This window comes from Crassostrea angulata, chromosome 6, assembly GCF_025612915.1.
Source record: "Crassostrea angulata isolate pt1a10 chromosome 6, ASM2561291v2, whole genome shotgun sequence".
NCBI lineage: Eukaryota > Metazoa > Mollusca > Bivalvia > Ostreida > Ostreidae > Magallana > Magallana angulata.
In genome coordinates, this window is record NC_069116.1 from 41,449,119 (window position 1) to 41,469,053 (window position 19,935).

Consider the following 19,935-nt stretch of genomic DNA (forward strand, 5'->3'; position numbering starts at 1 on the left):
TTGTAAACAGGAAGTTTTGGTTTCTTTGGAGCATGCGTAAAATTTAGCGGGAAATTGCTGATGGTTGTGGAATAAAACTTCGCCAACGAAAAAGAAAGGAAAGATGTCTAACCCTACTCTTAGTTCGGGAGCGCTTGAGGTAGTGTCTCGAATTAAGAACTCTTATGAAACAAAGATGAACTGCATGGTTTTTTTTAAAAATATTTCTATGTATTGTTATTTAGAATACAGCAATTACTGCCTAAAATTTTTTGTAGTCTTAAATATGTTGATTTGCAATTTGAATGAAGGGCATACGTGTCCACTTTCTGAAAAAAAGGTTGGAATAGTGTAATTTCCTGTATAGTTTGATGGATCTCATTTCTCATTGACATTTCAGGCTATTATCAACGGACAAAATTTTGATAAACCAGTACTTCAAGTTATTGTAAGTTATGTTGTATTGATTATATTTGTTTTCATTCATTTGAATAACATGTTGTGTGGTTTTTTTCAAAGAGACATTGGATTTTATTCTCTTGAATGCTTATCATTTCAAATACTTTGTTTAAGAATATATTGTCAGTCAATATTTTTGAATATTTATTCATGTTTATCATACATTTTTTTAATAACAAATGAATTGTAGAGCTCCAAGAAGATAACGGCCCAGGGGTCTAGTGCAGACAGATACCGATTGTTGCTCTCAGATGGAGAAGTCAGTTATTCACGTAAGTTTATGGGAATAATGATAAAAAAATTTGTTTTACACTGTTTTTACAGTATTTCTAGGCTTATGCTATTGCCATTGCCGTGTACGAATGTCAGACACCTCGGCCCAACGACACCTCGGCCCCAGGACACCTCGGCCCCAGGACTCCTCGGGCAAAACGGGTCGGCCCAAATTTTGAGACACCCCGGCCCAAGCAAAAGACATCTCGGCTCAAGCAGAATTAAAATAAAATATCAATGATTTTCATGTTTTATTTATATTTTATTGAATATAAATTATATGATATATATAATTTGTATAAATTAAAAAAATATTTGTGTTAGTTAGCTGTATATTTACAATCTTCCCCCCGCGCACATGGGCACACGACACACCTGTTGAGTATATCTTGTATATTATGTGTTAGTTAGCTGTATATTTCCAATCTCCCCCCCCCCCCCCCCCCCCCCCCCCCCCCCGCGCACATGGGCACACGACACACCTGTTGAATAGATCTTGTATATTCTGTGTTAGTAAGCTGTATATTTCCAATCTTGCAAGTTAATGTTCCATGGTCTTATACGCAAATGAATAAAACCATGTCTAGATAAACAAAGCAGCAATATTCTCACCCTGTTTATTAAACTTAAATCATGAATTATTCAGTTTTTTACTTTGTTTAAGAATGTGATAAACTTAACAAAAATGATCCAAGGTTAAGAAAAAAGGATTGTGTTTACTGTTTATAAATTCTGCTTTTCATTTTCAAAAAAAAAATAATTGACTAGTCATAATTTAAAAAAATATTGCAATAATTTACACCAGAAACATTAGAAATGCTTCTAGTATATCCACTTTTAAGAGTCTATTAAATTCATTATTTTTAATTAACTTTTAGTTAAATTTTGGGACACGTAATAATAATATAATACATTGTCAATTAAGGAACAAAGTAGGTATGTTAGTCTATTAGAAAAATACGTATTGTAAGATACTGGATGAAACTTTTATCATCAAAAAATTGTATTGAATTAATTATGTCTTTATGAGTACAAGAACATACGTTCGACTGTCTATCAAATATTTAAGAATCATTGTTTCCGAAGTTTGGGCCGAGGTGTCTTGTACACATTTTTAAATAAAAATTTCTGTGGGCCGAGGTGTCTTGTACATGGGCCGAGGTGTCAATAGTTTTGGGCCGACCCGTCTGGGCCGAGGTGTCAACCGCCCTGGGCCGAGGTGTCGTTGGGCCGAGAAGTCCGTCTACCCCGTGTACCCAGGGATACAAAGTCATGCAAGCAATAATCAATGACGCTTTTGCCCCTTGGCAAGTAAATCACAATTTACCGTATTTTTCGGAAATTAGGTCGATACTTTTTTTCCTGACTCGTGGACCTCGCCCTATTCATCGCTTTGCCCAATTTATGTTTTGGTTTTTTTTGGTTGGAAAATTTGATAAGAAATTTTGCAAAAATTTATGCAACCCTCATATAAAATCATGAGTGTTTACTATAATACTGCTTGAATACCTGTGTAAAAATCGTATGGATTTTAATCAATATACTGTAGTAATTTATCATTTTAACAAAATTAAATGTAAATAGATTTATTTCTTCTTACATTTCTTACTTAGATCACTGACTGAATCATCTTTCGATCATTATTATATGTTGTCATGCATTTTGATCATGTGCTTACGATAAACAGGAAATCGATTTCGCGTGTTAAAAGTAAAATGAGAACCGTACAAAGGGTAATTACGGGGGAAAATATCGTCGGGTGGAAATAAAAAAAAACCCAATTTGTTTTCATAATAGAATACATGAACAAGTTTTTTTCTGTATATTCAACATAAAACATTCGATGAAATTTTAGCCAGGTGTCTCTGAAATCAGTCTGGGTAGCGCTTACTTTGTTTATACACAGTTGAACTCTCGGCACGTGCTACTCATGCCCGCAGGCTTCAATAAGATCAGAGGTTGACTCGTGTGTATATACACAGTAAAAAGTCACACAGAGACACAGGGTGGCATTTGCTACCGTAGTCATGCCTCCAGGCTAGGTTACTATCCCCTGGTTAACACCAGTTTGTACACATGGCAGGGAAGTAATAAAAAACGATCTTAAATTAAAACAGGCCGTACTGAATTAATTGGTTTGAAAATTTTGATGCAATTTCAGACATTTTCTTACGATGTTTTCAAGAAATACATTTTATTTCCCTTTTGTTTAAAACTGTGAAATAAGATTAAAGGATACTCTATGATAAAGTTATTGGTTTGAACCATTTATTCATTAGAACTAGCGGTAATTTTTCGACCAATTCTTCGAAGTCGACCTATTTCTACTTTTTTTTATTTTTTGACTAAAAATGGCCTCCTTCGCCCAATAAACCGTATCGGCCTAATTTCCGAAAAATACGGTATGTTAAATTCGATGGAAAAACCCTATAAGTGTAGCACGTTTGCAAAATCCAGTTGTCTGAATTATATGATGTACTGCAGAACAAAAATGTTTGCTGGACATTATTTTTAAAGTGCGTCTGAATAAAGTTGCAGCAGAAATATTTTCGATAATGTTTATTGAAAAACATTGATAAAGAAAATGCATTTTCAGATGCTATGTTGGCCACACAGCTGAACAGTTTAATGGATGGAGAGTTGGACAACTTGGCAGTGATACAGGTGGACAAGTACCTGTGTAACACAATACAGGGAGACAGGTAAAAACAACACCTGCAACCTGCTAACAGTTGAATAAGTAACTATAGTCACTGAATGTACATGTTTTCTGTCAGTGCATTTAAAAAAAAAACCACAAGAATGAATGATTGATATGATGAGACATGTATATGGAATAGCTACTGCAATATTTTATGAGAATATTTATTTTATAATAGAGGATTGAAAGAAATTCCAGCTGACTTCACTCTTTTTATATGTTCCACTGCAGTGTGAATGTAATCTACAGTTTATTGTATTACTTATTTTTATTGATGACTTTTGTAGGCGTGTGATGATCCTATTGGATTTGCATGTGTTACAGCGTGGGTCAGAAGTGGGACAGAGGATAGGAAATCCTCAGCAGTACAAGGCTGCAGCAACACAGGGCACCACTGCCGAACACAGTCAGTTCATGATTTACATTATATGAATAGGTTCTGTTTGGGAGGGTGACTAACAGTTGAAATTGACAGTCCAAGAAAATCATTGTCATCTGAAGAAACCAGAGGCTGACATTGGTTTTCGAGGGACGTTAGTTTCAACTGTTGCAATTCCAGACAGGCACCATTTATTTTATTATACTGAATGTCCTAATTTTAAAGAAAACTTTACTGCTCTTAAAGTTTTTATGTGAATTCTAGGGAATCCTCAGCAGTATAAGGCTTCAGCATCAAAGGGCACCACTGCTGAACACAGTCAGTTCATGAATTTCATTATAAAAATAGTGGCTGTTTGGGAGCTTTTACTGCTTTTAATTTTTTTACGTTAATTCTACTGCGAGCTGTACATGCATAATTTACGCACATGTAACAATTTGTTGTGTTACCAAAATGTTGTCAAATGTGTTGCTAATGCTGAGGGTTATAGAACGGATTATTAACTGCATCTTTACCAATTAAATTTCAGTATTTAACATGAAAGTGTAAAAAAAAAAAAAAAACCAGCATGTCAAACTTATGATAGAATCTCCAAACATTTACATTATTATCAAGATTTTTAACTTATCTTGAATTATTTTAGTAAATTATTGTTATCACTTTGTACTTTTTCTTTTAAATCTGCTAAAGTAATTGGGTGCTCAGTGATTAATTCAACTTCCAAAAGATTTTACTACTATCATTAAGTTCATTATACATGTAATTGATTGATTAACAACTACCAAAAAAAGTTATGTTATTTTATTAACTAGCAAATATATATTTCAGATTCTGCACAATGTCCACCACAAATGCCAAAACAGGAGGGAGGTGGTCAAAGCTTTATTGGTATGAGCTTCAGTTCATTAGTTCTTTGCACACTGTACAATTCTTGCTTCCCAGTTGATGCTATGAACTAAACTTTACTATTTTTTTAGGCACTGTATCTGACAAGCAGGTTAACAACAATATCAAGAAAGGTATTTACAAATTTGATGGAAAAAAGTTTATTGTGGACTTTGTGGAAAGAGAGTTACATGTCTCAAAAATAGCACTGGCCTTCATTTTTATTTATGTAAAAGATCTTATTATATTGGATATTATGGTCATGTATATACCTATTTATTATATTTATGAGAAAGTGGTTCACTTCCTTAATTTTGTTAATCACATTGAATTATAATGATTTTAATTTATTGTTACAGAAAACATGAATGGAAATTCAAAGGGAGGTTACTCTTTAAAAACAAATAATTCGGGTGGTACTCCAGGCGGAACATCCAGAGTACATAAAATTGACAGCCTCACTCCTTATCAAAACAGGTATAATAAAAAAATTATTCAAAGAAGTGGAATATGTATATGTACTGTAACTACAATACAACTACAAAAGTTACATTTATATGTATGTAGATCACCAAAATTCACTGTGTTGCTTGACATTAATCTGTCAACATAAAAGTGAATATCAAACTCAAAAGTTCAACAACAAAAGTTTTAAATTACTCAAATTCTGATGGCTTTATAACTTTTTTATGAAACTTTTTATGTTTCAGGTGGAAAATTAGGGCTCGTGTCACACAGAAGAGTGGAATTCGAACCTGGTCAAACTCAAGAGGGGAGGGCAAACTTTTCAGTGTCACCCTAACAGATGATTCTGCAGAGATTCGAGCCACTGGATTCAATGATGCTGTTGATAAATTTTATGAATTGCTGGAAGTCAACAAGGTATAAAAACTCTAACCATACTCTTTGGTAAAATTCAGATACAGTAGTGTACTGAAGCATATTGTATAAAAGCATTTTTTCTTGGTACTTTGAAGGTCTTGTTTGTGGGTATTTATAGCCAAGTGATATTATTTCTTGCAGTTCTGGCTTTAAGGCTTACTTGTAAATATTAAGATCACAATAACTTGTTAACTTTGTAATGATACTTAAAATAAAAATTATTGCAATTATGATTTGGCATTTGTAGGTGTACTACTTTAGTAAAGCCACTCTGAAGACAGCAAACAAGCAGTATACAACAGTTCAGAATGACTACGAAATGACCTTTAACCCAGACACCATTATTGAACCATGTGATGATGATAGCAGTCTACCTACCATGAATTTCAACTTTGTCAAAATCAATGAGCTTGAAAGCAAGGCTCCAACCTCCCTTATTGGTGAGTACGAAGTCCAATTTCCCTTCCATATAAAAATAACAGAAATATGTGTGTGGTAGACATTGTTATAAGCATAAATATGCAAGGTACCTGTACCAGAGACCTGATAAGAAAAATAAAACATTTGTACATACTTCACTGAATAATTTCCTCAGATGTGATTGGAGTGGTTAAGAACTGTGGGGATGTGACCACCATTATCGGCAAACAGAGTCAGAAGGAGATCACCAAGCGTGACCTCCAGATAGTGGACCAGTCAGGAATGTCGGTCAATCTTACACTGTGGGGAGCGGATGTGAGTACAGTGTTAGGATGCTTGCTAACAGATGTCTTATAGACATCTATAAATAGAGGGAAAAGGCCATTTTTATTTGGAATTTAAAGATTTTTTTTACAATTTTAAGATTTGTTTACCTTCCATGTGAAATCTTGTAGGCTCAACAGTTTGATGGTTCAGGTCACCCGGTCATTGCTGTGAAAGGCGCAAAGGTCTCGGATTATGGAGGTAAGCTTGTTTTAGGATTTCTCATTATGTATATAGATGTACAGGCAATTAAGGTGGTGGTACAAATTTCACATACCTTTGTTTAGGTTGGTGGGGGAGGGCATGTACAATGAGATTTAGTATTAATGAGAATTGAATGGAAATTAGGTTTATTGTTTTGGTCTCTTTAGGACGATCCCTTTCTGCTATGGCCTCCAGTCAGATCATCCACAACCCCGACCTGCGGGAGGGACACATGCTGAAGGGCTGGTTCGAGCATGATGGTCACAATATGGACTTCCACGGCTACAAGAATGACGGAATGGGAGGTGGTGGGGGAGGTGAGGGTTTTTCGCTCGACTTTGATCTTGCCCATTAAGTTAAGGCACATACACCCTATAAACATTTTTTGTGTTTCTGTGTTATCTGTGGGCATCTTTATTCAAGGGAAAGTTTTTCTGAAGAATCTTACACATTGCAAAGACAAATCAAGCAGAAACTTATTTGACGGATTAAGATTAAAATAGACCAAGATATTTGATGTTGCATGTATTAAAGGATGAGTAAAGGGAATATTTCTACTTTTAAAAACGTGTATCAGTTGTTTATTGTATGTAATGCTTGTTTGTTTCTACAGGTTCAACAAACTGGAAGTGCTTTGCAGAGATCAAGTCTGAAAACATTGGTGCAGATAAACCAGAATATTTCACTACCAAAGCTACAGTTCTCTTCTTGCGCAAAGAAAATTGCATGTACCAGGTAAGGATGATCATTTGCATGAAGAACTGTTAATGAAACTCTTTACATTGCACAATAAAAGAAGGTTTTAAGTGTCATGGTACTTATATACATGTATGTCCATGTTGCATGTCCATGCAGTGAGTTACATTTGCTTGCAGAATAGCTTTGTGACATTATTTGTAATGAATTCGAGTATTCATAAAATCATATTTAGCATTACATAATAGCATGTATCTTCCACATTTAGTGTAAGTTTCAAGAAATTAATTTTTCTTCAGCATAACTGGTTTTCAAAGATTCTTTGGAAAATAAACTTCATAAACCCAATTTGTACATATTTTAACAATATTAAGTTTTTCCCCTCAAAAAAGTCCATTTTCTTGATTTGCATTGAAACATTATTAATTGGCAATCTGTTTTGAAATAGTCCATTTAAAGTTGTATTCTTTCTCTGTTTTCCTAGGCATGTCCTACAGAATCCTGTAATAAGAAGGTTGTTGACCAGGGCAATGGGATGTACAGATGTGAGAAATGTGCTAGGGAGTTCCCCAACTACAAGTGGAGGATGATTTTATCTGTAAGACATTATCAGTTTATTGATGGACGATGAATTGTTTTCATAAGAGGTGTCAATTATTTTTTCTCTTGTTTTGATTCATATTTGCTAGAAAGCAAAGTGGGTCAAAGTAATTTGTTTAAATGTTTGTCTAAAGTTTATTGGGAGATAAATTAATTATTTTTTAAACATTTAAAATTTTTTGGTATGAATAGTTTCAACTGTAGATCATAAGTTTTTGTCAGTAGGCAGCCTGATTTTTATGTTAAAATTCCAGCACTGCACACCCTTGAAAGTATATTAATACCTTAAATTTCATGCAATTTTTTTATGAAATGTTTGTAATTGATTTTGTTGTAGGCTAACCTAGGAGACTACTCAGACAACCAGTGGGTGACTTGTTTCCAGGAGTCTGCGGAAGCCATGCTGGGGATCAAAGCTGATGACCTCGGTGCTCTCAAGGACTCTGTAAGGATTAACACTCGTGTCTATCCTGAGCTGAAAGCCCAAATGAGCTTTTCTGATCATGTTTTGTCTGTCATTCGTCTCTCTGTCTATTTATACAGAATCTACATGTATAATACTACATTGTCCAGATATTTTGTATTATGACTCCATTAAGCTAATTTCATCATGCCTATTGTTGCTCATGTGAATGAAGTGGCCCATTGGCCTCTTGTTTGAAATTTTCTTCAATATCAGTGTTTCATATGCAAGTAATATTTCTCTCTCTTATTTTTTAGAATGAGCAAGCATTTGATCAAGTGTTCACAGATGCTTGTTTTAAATCCTATATTTTTAAGTTCAGAGCAAAAGTGGAAACTTACAATGTAAGTAAAATGAAAGTCATCTTTCTCTAGTGAAGAAAGAAAGTTTTCTTCATTTTGAATTTGTTTTTTAAACCGAAAAATGTGCAGGTGTATGTACCTAAATGTTTATAGGTCTTGCACTAAAATAATGCATATATTCATAAAAGAATGTTTTTAAAAAAGAACAGCAATTTACAAGTTTATACTATGGAAAATTACAATTGGTTTCTCATGGAAATTTTTTAAATCCATGGCTGTGTTTTTTTATTTAAGTAAGAATAACCTCTATATCGTTTCTAACTTACAGGATGAAAGCAGATTGAAAACTGTCACAATGAATGCAAGCACCATAGACTTTAAAGAGCAATCGCAAAGGTTGATAGAGGAGATAAAGAAGTTACAAATGTGAATATGACTTCCTTTTAACAGTGCTAGCTATGTTGCCATCAGAATTGGTTGAAGATGTACATATTTTGTAAAGCTGCAATTTTACAGTTCCATGCCCGAGATGGAACTGTAAAACATTGAAAACAATTGTTTATAGATGTACATTTGATAATCTTGTTACATTATGACCCATAGCTGATATTGAGATGAGGTTTTTTTCTTCTTCTTTTTTTAAGCCTGTAGAATAATTGTTTGAGATCATGTATAACATTATTTTGAAAGGGCATTTCCTTCTGTTTATGTGCTTAAAAGATTACAAACAATGTACAGTGGCATAGTGTTTGTTCTTTATCTGTAGTGATGGTCCTTGTACATGTATTTTGAAAAGACATCTCCTACTGTTATACGTGTACAGGTATAAGATTAAAAGCAATGGAAAGTAGCATGCTTTTTTGTTCATTATCTGTAGTGATGTCAGTAGTATTTGACATGTATATTTATTACAACATTGAACGTCTGAAAATTGTATCATTTGAGGATGTTAATGCTGTTTGGGTTGTATTTTGTTTTAACTTATAGACATGCATCTCAAAACCACATCATTGAAATACACAAGATGTAAATAAATACTACGATAATTGTAATTGACTATTTTAAAGGTTGAAGACTTTGCTGACCACAAAAATGAAAAATACTTTGCATTGAAAGATGTTTATTTGAACAACTGATAAACAAAACAGAAAATAATAAACAAATGAAACAGTGAGATGTTGTTAGTGATTTATACATGTACTATATTACAATATTATAAAAAGATGATTAATTGGATGAATAAAAACACTTGTTCTATGTACTCTTATCATTAATCTTCACCTAAGTGTTTAAATAATTTGGAAAGATAATTTTGATCACAATTGTTTCTCGATGAGAAAAGGAATACAAATGTATGAACACAACTTGTGGTATGTTATGATTGCATATCATCCACACTGAATCCCTTTGTTATCCTGGAAAAGTCTTTACTGAGTGATTTGATGGATTGCAAGGCTTCTCTTGTGGAGATTGGTTTCACGTGGCTTGTTCCCTCCAAACCTTGTCTCTTGGCGTCAAGTGCAAGAAGATGGCTAACTTTGGTGTTAATTCTTGAACACTCCTCGCTTCTTTCTTGTATTCTTCGAAGCCTTTCTGTTTCATAAACCTAAGAAAAGGTACAAAACATCTTAAAAATAAAACAAAAATGTAAATGACATGACAAAAAACTCGCGATAAATATCAGTTTAATTAAGTCAAAACGTTAATAATTTCATTATTTTCTGGGGGTTTTTTAATGCTACCATGGAAGAAAATGTATGGGTGTTTAGTGAACAGTAAACTGCAAAGTCTTTTGGAACAAAAAATTGGCGATTATTTTTAACTCACCTTTCGCCTCTCTTCTGCATTTTTCTGTTTTGCCGCCATCTCTTCTTGTGTAGTTTCATGTCTTTCATAATTCAAAAGTCGTGTTGGAGGTTTGGAATTAACTGGGGAACTCATTTCTACTTCGAATGAGGCATATTTATCACTGGTCTCCATTCTTCAAAGCGTGGATGATTGGTTGTTTGGGACGCTATTTATAAAATGTCAACATCCGGTTAAAAAAACGGAATTTCCGGTCAGCATGCTAGAATGGAAAATGACATTGAAAAGGGAGATGTAGACATTTTTAGAGATACACCTGTACGATATTTAGGTATGTACTTATTTTATATGCTCATCTTGTTACCGGTAGATGCAGCATGCATATTGTTACTTGCAGAGCTATTTTATGTTCATGATTCTCGACAAAGTGTGGAGGGGAGGGGGGGGGGGGGGTGAACATGCAATTATAAAACCATTTTGTCTCTTGTTCTCTCAGGCTACACAAATGAGGTTGGGGAGGCATTCAGAGCTCAGGTGCCCGTGAGATTGGTTCACCTGAGCTATGTGGTAGCCAGCGGATACGTGGTTGCTGACGCTGTTCACAAAGGATGGGAAGCTTCACAGGTGATGTGCTATAGAAAGACGGACAGACAGACAAATGGACATATAAACAGAGAGAGAGAGAGCTAGTTTTAAAAGTGTACATATATATAGTCTACACTCATGTACATGAAATGTGTCAGTTTTTTTCTTTTTTATGTATGTCTATTTTATTGCTAACCAATTTATAAGGGCCCCACTCTGCGGGCACCCTATAGTAATCAGTCTGTCTGTCCATCTGAGATTGCATGTTTGGAGCCTATCTTCTCTCCCCTTGGTCTAATCTGGCTCATTCACCTTCACCTGCAGAGTGCCATTAGGTATAGGATATGCAGTGACAGGGAACCATTTTTCTAGGTGTATGTTAAGGTCATAGCAGAATTATATATAAAATCATTGTCTGGGACATCTCTTCTCTCCTCTGGTCCAATCTGGCTCATACTTCATTAACAGAGTGTTTATGGTCATAGGGTGTGCAGTGACCTTGAATAATGTTTGTAGGTCAATGTCATATCGGACAAGGTCAACATCAAAGCAAAATTCTCTGAAAGGCTTTTCATCCTATTGTCTATTATTTAAGCGGGGCCCTTTGAGATGGTCCCTATCTTAATGTTGTCTAGCTTTCACATACCACTGATATTTGAAGTATTAAACTTATTTGGAAGAAAAGGTCTTTGTTTACTCTTAAGTACTACAGGGTTTGATAAAAGAAAAGCAGTTTCCTGATGCAAAATTCCAAAACTGTTTAACTACAGAGCCAAATATAACCTTCCATTTTGCAAACATTCATCTCCTGGCCAAAATTCAAACAAGGGTATTTATTTAGATCTGTTTGTCTTGCAGAAACAATATGAAAACAGCAATAAGAAGCGGTCGCGGATGGGATGGGCAGTAGTGGACACACTAATCTGGCAGGGGCTGGCATCTGTGGCTATCCCAGGCTTCACCATCAACAGAATCTGTACCTTCACAGGGGTACTACTCAAGAGGGGCGTGTCATGGCCCGGGCCAGCCAGGAAGTGGGTCACCACGGCGGTGGGGCTTCTCTCCATCCCCATCATCATCAAGCCCATTGATAAGTCTGTGGACTATCTGATGGAGAACACGTTGAGAAGGTGGTACCATGTTGGACCTGTGTTAAAGGACCTGGTTCACCACAAAAGAAATGATTGACCAGAGTTGGATTTAGAAATTTTAGATTGATGTCCCTTTCTCCCTTCCTCATGCCCACAACATACACTGTAGAGGTACCAATGTACCAGTAAATAATTGATTTATTTTTTTTTTTAAATAAGTAATTATTGATATGGTTAAGCTATAAGTTACATTTCCTTGTTTATTCTTGAAAATACATTTGAGTACACCAAAAATGAGAAACCTAGATGTATCTTCAGTAATCTAGCTCATAGAGCTTCCTGTCAGAGCCACTGTTGTGTTTTTATACATTCTTTTAAATTGCACCATTATGGTTTGTTTATGGAGGGTTGGTTGAAGACATTGGTCTGAATATGCTGGACAAATGAGTAAGTGTTCTTTCAAGCATCACAGTATGATAGTATTATTGTACCTTTGTTATATATTTACAAGTACTTATACTCATCTGTTGATATATCAGATTTTGATATTTCTACATTGTATGTAGAATTGTATTGTGTAAAACTCCATTTTTTTGTAACAAATTGTTTTTCTCTTATACACTACCCTAGTCTCTGTATCTCAGGTTGTGTACATGTTTATATGTGTTCTGTAATTCCTGGGGAAAGTGGGTGTGCTCTGAAACTTTAATCATTTATAAGCCCAAAGGCTCACCAATAAGCTTAATGATCAAAGAATCCTGGAGATTTTTTAATAACTGTTTTACTATGATGGAAAAGCACACATAAACACAGGCAAGTGACCTAATTTGACCTCGGTCTGGACATATGATCTTGAATAAATTGTTCTTCTGAGTAATGACATCAAAAGGATTGAATAAATAAGTGATGTGTTCATGCTATCAAGTAAAACAGGTAAAGCTTATAGTATTGTCATCGCTTACTAAATACCTGTATTGTTTTTATGGAGTTTACAAATGATATGCTTGTCATACAAATAAAAAAACTCACTACTTCAAAATATTTGGGGTTTTGAAATTTTTTTTGCCATGTTTGTTAGAAATTTTAAACATTTATCAATAAAAAACTTTTCTTAATAGCTTTAGTCTTTTAAATGTTATTATAAACGTTTTAGAAAAATCGAACTTTAACACCAGTTGATATATATTCGTTAGAATTGCTACTTTCGGTTTTCTGCAGATACAAAATCTGTTTTTAGATTAGATTATGTAACTTGTTTAGAGTAACTTTTAAAAATTCTTTATGAATTTCAAACTAAGCGTGATTTTAATTATTAACTATGAACAGTTCTCTTGGCCTGTCTTACTGTAAACATGAACATTTTTCTGAATTTTACGATTACTTTATTTTCTGCCAACTATTTACCTTGCGGTTTTCTTAGATAAGAAGTTTTGCACTGTACAATGGAGAACATACTTTAATATAAAAAAATACCCCCCCCCCCGCAACCGAACAATCCCCGCATATACTTTGTGGCATAAAACCCTGAAAAAGTTTGCAATCTTATGGAGATGTGGGTGGTTTTTTTCTTCAGAAAACGCATTTTTCCTAATTTCTTCAATTCACTTTTTTCAGTCATGTGGAATCGTGTAAGCGCCTTTTTATAAAAGTACAGATTTATTTTTTATTTTAAATTTTTAGCTGATTTACGCCAGAATCTATTTCCTAGTATATAAAATTTAAAAATATATCCAAATGAAAAACACAACAACAAGTTTTGAAAGGAGTGCTTACTTCTTTAATATCACAGATAATGAAATAAATAGAATTTCTTCTCATCATACGTCTCTCAGGTCACTGGTCATCTACATTATAAAGAAAATTATTGTTTTTGAAAATAAAAAGGGTGCAACACAATAAAACCGTGTATCTGTTTATTCAGTTTTTTTTGCAAAAAATACAATAGTTAATACGCACATATGTCAGATATTATTTACTATATATTTTAAGTCGCTTGTGACATGCGAAAAAACAAACCCAGGGCATAAGGTGTATATATGATGTTGAACTTATTCAATAACTGCAGCGATATATCGATTTGATGTACAATTAGGAACACGTACCTCCTAAAGCGAACTGTTTAGCTCCTGGGACAGCAAGCTTTTTCGGGAAGAGCTTGGGGATGGACTGACGATGGTCGATGATAATGGTGGTGAGGGAGGTCATCGTGAAGTCCTTGGGGTAGAAAAGATCCGCCATCAGAGACAACGCCTCGTCAGAGTTGATGTTGGCTTGGAAGATTTGAGTTTTGGCGGGAAGAATGGCCGCCTTCTGCAACAGGTCTGCTGGCATCAGGAGGTTGCCAATGCTTGATTCGGGCATGCTCAGTGTGTTCTCTGCATTGCCGTCGTCTGCAAATAAGATACAAACAACAGTCACAATACTTAAATGATTTATATCCATTCATTTGCTTAGTAACAGAAGACGATATCCCAGCGACTTACTGTAACTGTAGCACCATGATAAAGAACCAATTTGTAACACGAGAAGAGCCCACATGACAGCCATTAGATGAAATGAAATGGCATCGTCGTGATTAGCAGAAATGTCACCGATCAAATCAGTAATTTGAAATTTAATCTTATTATATACCGTACAACTGTAATCGATTACCCCCTTTTTTTACACAACGATAAACCATAAAATTTACAAATGACCATATACTTTTCATTGATTTATAACATTCCTGACATGAAAACAATAAACAACTAATAAATGTCGGAATGGGTCCCATTCGAACATTGAATAGACTATGATGTATGTAGATAAAGTATACGGCAAATAAGCAGTTAAGGACAGGACAAAGAGTTTGAGAGGTCCGAAACAGGGACACACAAGTACAGTTGACCACTTGTCAATTCATCTTGGTTTTGGGATAAATGATGCATAGTTTTCAGGAAATATATAAGAATCTAGATGAGGATTTTGAAAACAAAAGATATCAGAGAACAGAGAGAACTTGATTTAGTGGTTTTTAGCAAAGACCAATTATTCTTAAGTCAAAATGAAATCCAAAATGTGTTTACTCTTTATGCTTTTGGGCATCAATTGTATTGATGCAACTTACAAAGGTAATGTTATATTCATTTTGATACTTAGTGAAAATGATCTTCATATCAGTACATCGATTTTATTTTACGAAAAAAAGAATGTATCAAGTTTGCTGATCATTTTATACTTTTCTTTTTTCAGTTTATTATTTTCCTCCATCAAAAGTCTACAAGAAGAAATGGATGACAGGCAATTCATTGCCTCGCATGCGTATGGATTCTGCATTATTCCCATCATCCGCCATCACTGACGCTGGAACTGTTGCCATGGCAACAGGAATGCCCGTAGCTAGCGTCATGTCAATGGCAAACAGCCCAGTGCAGCGCAGCATCCTTTTAACCATGGCTAACTCGGTCCGAAACGCTATGACGTCACCATTACGGAACAACATTGCCAATCCTAGGCAATCAACTGCATCTATGATGCCTAATAACCTATCAGTGAATCCGATGATGTCTTCATCAACAGCCTCAACAGATCCTTTCATATCTACAATGAGCAGTATAATGTCTATGTTGACAAATTCAATGATGGCTCAGAGTAATAATCCAATGATTTCATCCACGTCCAGAAGATTGATGACTTCTATGACGCAACCAATTGCAACAAAGATGACGGGTAACAACAACGCCATGATGGGTAGTGCAATGACGACAGCAGCTAATTCTGAAACCACCGCCGCTTTACGATTTCCCAGTGCGGATGAAGTACTCAGTTCCGCGATGACGGAAGCGGTTGGTCAAGCCAGACTCGCCTCGTACCCAATGAGCAGATTCTTCGGATCAAGCTATTTTTGAACATTCTGGTGATGTTTCTTTGCAAAAGACAAGAATCATTCTATTTCGTTTTGAATCATAATTTCATTTATCTATTTTTGCATTATTTATTTTGTGCATTTATATGCTAATAAATGTGACAAATTTAAATAAAATTCTTGTTTATTAATGAATAGCACTTTCTTGCATTGGGTAATTTTTTTTGTGTATAAAATATACATGTGAAGGTTTTTACATATTTTTTTACTCAAATAATTCTTATTTCTATGATCTGACAACCTACAAATACTATACATTGAATCATTTTCCGGAAAAATAAAATACAGTTGGGCTAGAATAATTAACACAATTAATTAATTAAAGAAACGGAGATATCTGATAAATTGAACATTCGGGGGTGAACAGTTACAATATGTTTATGTCATCTGTTAGCGACATATAGCCAAATGCTATATGCTATTTATAAAAGGTATACCTTTATATGGCCCTGTTTACAACATAGCACAGATGACACCAAATCTGCCTAATTAATCATGTAACCCGGGTGTGTCTGCCTCATAATATTTCAAAAGGATTTTGCGATTAATATGTACATATACATACACGATAATCATTGTAAAGCATTTATTAAGAGATCAAATATATAATGTAGAATACTAGTAATATGTACGTGCTTGTTTTTCTTTTTCAATTATATACCTGAAATTCATCAAATGTTCTAGATAGTTTAATATTTTTTAAATGACACAAAAAATACAGTAACTGTCAAACACTACAGTCTTCAACATTCGATTTAATTTGTAAATTGAGTAGCCCAAGTTCAAAAATATATTAATTGTAGAAGAGGTTATAATAAAAGATTGGATTATGCATGTGTAGGAAATTTGAGGTTTTAAACAGAAAAAACAAACCTTTATAGTGAAATACCAGTTTTATCATTGAAATGTGTACTGATATGCATACAGTCTTAACCTAGTTTGAGATAAATTCTTTTTTAACTTGAAAATTTTACTGTACTTTATCCAGTAAGAGTTAGTTCTCGTAACAGATGGTCAATGTAGCTTAATGTCTAGAATATGGATCCAAACACATGAACAACTCTTAAGTGAAGGCTTACATGTAAGGAATAAAAAAAAAAATAATCCACCGATAAATCAAACGTGATTTAATCATAATGGCATTATATAGATAATTTAGAGCAACGTACACGAGCTGTATTTGTAGAATTTTATTTTTGGTACAAAAACCTACTATAATTCTGCATGTAACTAACACATTTACGTTAAATAAGTTAATTAAAGTGATAATCATTACAGTTTATCAAAAGAGAGATCTATCCACTAATAAAATCAGAGGAAACCAACTTTTTACAGGACAAATGTATAACTTTGCTTCAATCAGGACCTCTTACGAGCTTTTCCAACAAATTTTTTTTCTTCATTATTATAGTTGTTTTTCAAATTACAACATTTCACATTAAGAAATTTAGATATATGAAAGTGCAGGTCATATTGATTCATATATAGAAATGTAGATACGTTTTCTCTAAAGTTATACCTGACACTTACACACGCACACACACACACACACACACACACACACACACACACACACACACATATATATATATATATATATATATATATATATATATATATATATATATATATATATATATATATATATATATATATATATATATATTCACATATATACATATTAACGATGTGTATCCCACAACAATTTTTGGAACCGATCTTATAAACCCGATATATGAGAACTATTTCCACCTAAAGATTTAAACATTGTATTGGAAAAATGTGTAGAAATATTTTATTAATTTGTTTATATTTACTAATTGATAATTCAAAATCACATTGGTTTCGATGTATCATAGCGAACAATATTTCATGTCCCAAGGGTTAAGTCCTTCAATTAGCTGTCAAAAGTTTTACACAAATTTTCACTTTTCAAATGTTATATCTATCTTTGACAAGTAAACTAAACAAACGTATGTTAAATCTTTGTAATAAGACGAGAGAGAGAGAGAGAGAGAGAGAGAGAGAGAGAGAGAGAGAGAGAGAGAGAGAGATCATTATACAGGAACTATATCATATTTGAATGTTTACTTAAATAACGTTCCAGTTAATTCAAAATCAATGGAAAATTTAGCTTGAGAATGAAAATAAGGCCCAAAATGATCAAACACAGTTTGAAGTAAACACACTGTTTGCATAGCAGTGTTAATCTTACATAATAGTACTAATAATATCAATGAAAGAAATTTACATATATACATGTATATTCTAATCCAAAGCGCAACATTTTTTTTTACAGCTTATACAATCTTCCGTACATATTTCTTACAAGTACTTCCCATGTACTACATGCACCTTGGTCGAAAGATAAAAAGAGGTCAAATTAGTAATAAAAATCAAATACTTTATTTTTTCTTCTACGTAAAACATTTGTCTAACGTAGTTTTTTTATTACCGAAAAACCAACAAAAACAAAAGCTATTCATAACGAAAGATTCATAACACTAATAAAAAATCGACTGGTAATATACCTAATTGAACATAGAATTCAAATCTTCTGATCATCCGATTAAAAACCGTGTGAAGATTCCAGAATTATTGCTATAATTTATGAGAATAACGAACGATCTGACAGTCCATGTAACAGTCCATCACACATCAATAAGCGATCAAAGTTTATCCATCTCCAGTGTCGCCCGGCCGTTTTGCTCTGTCCACTGTGACATAATTTGTTAAAAGGTATATAAAGCAGGCCACTTCAGGACAAAATCATAAACCTCCTATTCCAGTCTTTTCTACAGATCTAGAATAACCATTCAAGGTAAGAGATACATGTGCAATAAGTTTTGGTATTGTTCTGTTCCTTTTTTTTTCGGTTCATTTTGCTATTTTGCCACTAAAAATAATAATTCATTATTTAATGGTATTTTAAAGGAACATTAGCGTTGATTTTTCTTTTGCAGATGAGATCCCAAACACTGGCTCTGCTTTTTGCACTAGTATGCTGTGGTGAAGCCATTCCAAAATCCATGAAATATTACAGTACGTTTACCACTTTTGTTCAATTATTTTGGTTGGAAAGAATTTTATGCTTGCGATTTACCTGACAGTTGACTTGGGAATTTTTTTTTACAAAATAGTTCTTGTTTCTTACTTATTTAGAAAAACACTCTCGTATGTCATCACCAATGGGAGGCTCGATGATGGCGTCAGAACCCACCATGGCTATGCAGGACTCTATTATTCCGGCATCCTCTATGGGTAACAATATGGCTACCAATGCAATGGCAAACGCAATGGCCAATGCTATGACGTCACCTTCCGCCGAGATGACGGGAACAATGAATCCGGCCAATGCCATGATGAGTGGCTCCACAACACCCCTCCTTAGAGACGCCGCTCAGCTAGCCATGATGACAGGTACATCTATGCCCATGATCACACAAATGATGACAACATCACCCATGATGCGCACCGTACTGTCCATGATGTCAAAACTAGCAGAAAATGTGATGAATTCCAGACGCATGATGTCAATGATGTCCCCAATGATGTCCACAGACCCTATGATGTCTTCAAGTCCTCTGATGTCTATGGCATCCACTAATCCCATGATGTCTGCTATGTCATCCACTAATCCCATGATGTCTGCTATGTCATCCACCAACCCCATGATGTCTACTAGTCCAATGATGTCAATGATGAGCCCAATGTCAGAAACCATGTCTCCTTCCATGATGTCCATGACATCTAGTCCCATGTCTCCTTCCATGATGATGCCGTCCAGTTCAATGATGCAGGGCAATTTCTTCACACCAAGTGCAAGACGAGCCATGAACAAATTCGGCTACAGTAAATATTACTAAGATTCTGCTTAGTGTTGAAATGATAATGTTTTGATGTATGATTGTGAATGAGAGAGTTAAATTATATTGATGAATTTTTTATTCGACAGTATTTTAATAAAAATCGTGTTTGAATG

The 19,935-nt window shown here is 34.3% G+C and overlaps 6 protein-coding genes across 6 annotated transcripts; 4 read left to right on the forward strand and 2 right to left on the reverse strand.

The window, feature by feature from the left end:
• The first annotated feature begins 3 nt into the window (after positions 1–3).
• LOC128187825 (replication protein A 70 kDa DNA-binding subunit-like) lies at positions 4–9,741 on the forward strand. The gene is made up of 18 exons (XM_052858449.1): positions 4–139; positions 380–427; positions 629–710; positions 3,308–3,413; positions 3,700–3,818; positions 4,620–4,679; positions 4,769–4,810; positions 5,036–5,153; positions 5,387–5,558; positions 5,806–5,998; positions 6,154–6,293; positions 6,434–6,503; positions 6,674–6,823; positions 7,120–7,241; positions 7,687–7,800; positions 8,140–8,247; positions 8,523–8,609; positions 8,896–9,741. Exons 1-18 carry the CDS (start codon positions 104–106, stop codon positions 8,995–8,997), a joined length of 1,869 nt encoding a protein of 622 aa, XP_052714409.1. The 5' UTR covers positions 4–103; the 3' UTR covers positions 8,998–9,741.
• Positions 9,671–10,598, reverse strand: LOC128187828 (uncharacterized). Its single transcript, XM_052858452.1, has 2 exons — positions 10,395–10,598; positions 9,671–10,173 (listed from the first exon to the last, which is right to left on the reverse strand). Exons 1-2 carry the CDS (start codon positions 10,545–10,547, stop codon positions 9,943–9,945), a joined length of 384 nt encoding a protein of 127 aa, XP_052714412.1. The 5' UTR covers positions 10,548–10,598; the 3' UTR covers positions 9,671–9,942.
• LOC128187827 (mitochondrial fission process protein 1-like) lies at positions 10,591–12,257 on the forward strand. The gene is made up of 3 exons (XM_052858451.1): positions 10,591–10,704; positions 10,870–10,997; positions 11,817–12,257. The coding sequence occupies exons 1-3, from the start codon at positions 10,641–10,643 to the stop codon at positions 12,144–12,146; spliced, it is 522 nt and encodes a 173-aa protein (XP_052714411.1). The 5' UTR covers positions 10,591–10,640; the 3' UTR covers positions 12,147–12,257.
• Positions 12,258–12,399: 142 nt separating this feature from the next.
• Positions 12,400–14,687, reverse strand: LOC128187829 (uncharacterized). Its single transcript, XM_052858454.1, has 3 exons — positions 14,533–14,687; positions 14,152–14,439; positions 12,400–13,893 (listed from the first exon to the last, which is right to left on the reverse strand). The coding sequence occupies exons 1-3, from the start codon at positions 14,594–14,596 to the stop codon at positions 13,883–13,885; spliced, it is 363 nt and encodes a 120-aa protein (XP_052714414.1). The 5' UTR covers positions 14,597–14,687; the 3' UTR covers positions 12,400–13,882.
• A 340-nt stretch (positions 14,688–15,027) lies between these two features.
• On the forward strand, positions 15,028–16,070 carry LOC128190416 (uncharacterized). Its single transcript, XM_052862458.1, has 2 exons — positions 15,028–15,159; positions 15,281–16,070. The coding sequence occupies exons 1-2, from the start codon at positions 15,093–15,095 to the stop codon at positions 15,934–15,936; spliced, it is 723 nt and encodes a 240-aa protein (XP_052718418.1). The 5' UTR covers positions 15,028–15,092; the 3' UTR covers positions 15,937–16,070.
• A 2,634-nt stretch (positions 16,071–18,704) lies between these two features.
• Positions 18,705–19,935, forward strand: LOC128190240 (mucin-3A-like). The gene is made up of 3 exons (XM_052862195.1): positions 18,705–18,774; positions 18,917–18,995; positions 19,116–19,935. Exons 2-3 carry the CDS (start codon positions 18,917–18,919, stop codon positions 19,817–19,819), a joined length of 783 nt encoding a protein of 260 aa, XP_052718155.1. The 5' UTR covers positions 18,705–18,774; the 3' UTR covers positions 19,820–19,935.

Excerpts from the sequence above, each read along its gene's own strand:
- LOC128190416 (XM_052862458.1), top strand. The coding sequence starts at position 15,093 with ATGAAATCCAAAATGTGTTTACTCTTTATGCTTTTGGGCATCAATTGT. Across the intron at positions 15,160-15,280 it reads TATTGATGCAACTTACAAAG|TTTATTATTTTCCTCCATCA; the intron begins GTAATGTTATAT and ends TTCTTTTTTCAG.
- LOC128187829 (XM_052858454.1), bottom strand. The coding sequence starts at position 14,596 with ATGGCTGTCATGTGGGCTCTTCTCGTGTTACAAATTGGTTCTTTATCA. Across the intron at positions 14,440-14,532 it reads ATCATGGTGCTACAGTTACA|ACGACGGCAATGCAGAGAAC; the intron begins GTAAGTCGCTGG and ends TCTTATTTGCAG.
- LOC128187825 (XM_052858449.1), top strand. The coding sequence starts at position 104 with ATGTCTAACCCTACTCTTAGTTCGGGAGCGCTTGAG. Across the intron at positions 711-3,307 it reads TGGAGAAGTCAGTTATTCAC|ATGCTATGTTGGCCACACAG; the intron begins GTAAGTTTATGG and ends ATGCATTTTCAG. Across the intron at positions 5,559-5,805 it reads AATTGCTGGAAGTCAACAAG|GTGTACTACTTTAGTAAAGC; the intron begins GTATAAAAACTC and ends TGGCATTTGTAG.
- LOC128187827 (XM_052858451.1), top strand. The coding sequence starts at position 10,641 with ATGGAAAATGACATTGAAAAGGGAGATGTAGACATTTTTAGAGATACA. Across the intron at positions 10,705-10,869 it reads TACACCTGTACGATATTTAG|GCTACACAAATGAGGTTGGG; the intron begins GTATGTACTTAT and ends TTGTTCTCTCAG. Across the intron at positions 10,998-11,816 it reads AAGGATGGGAAGCTTCACAG|AAACAATATGAAAACAGCAA; the intron begins GTGATGTGCTAT and ends TTTGTCTTGCAG.
- LOC128190240 (XM_052862195.1), top strand. The coding sequence starts at position 18,917 with ATGAGATCCCAAACACTGGCTCTGCTTTTTGCACTAGTATGCTGTGGT. Across the intron at positions 18,996-19,115 it reads AAAATCCATGAAATATTACA|AAAAACACTCTCGTATGTCA; the intron begins GTACGTTTACCA and ends TTACTTATTTAG.
- LOC128187828 (XM_052858452.1), bottom strand. The coding sequence starts at position 10,547 with ATGGAGACCAGTGATAAATATGCCTCATTCGAAGTAGAAATGAGTTCC. Across the intron at positions 10,174-10,394 it reads ATGCAGAAGAGAGGCGAAAG|GTTTATGAAACAGAAAGGCT; the intron begins GTGAGTTAAAAA and ends ACCTTTTCTTAG.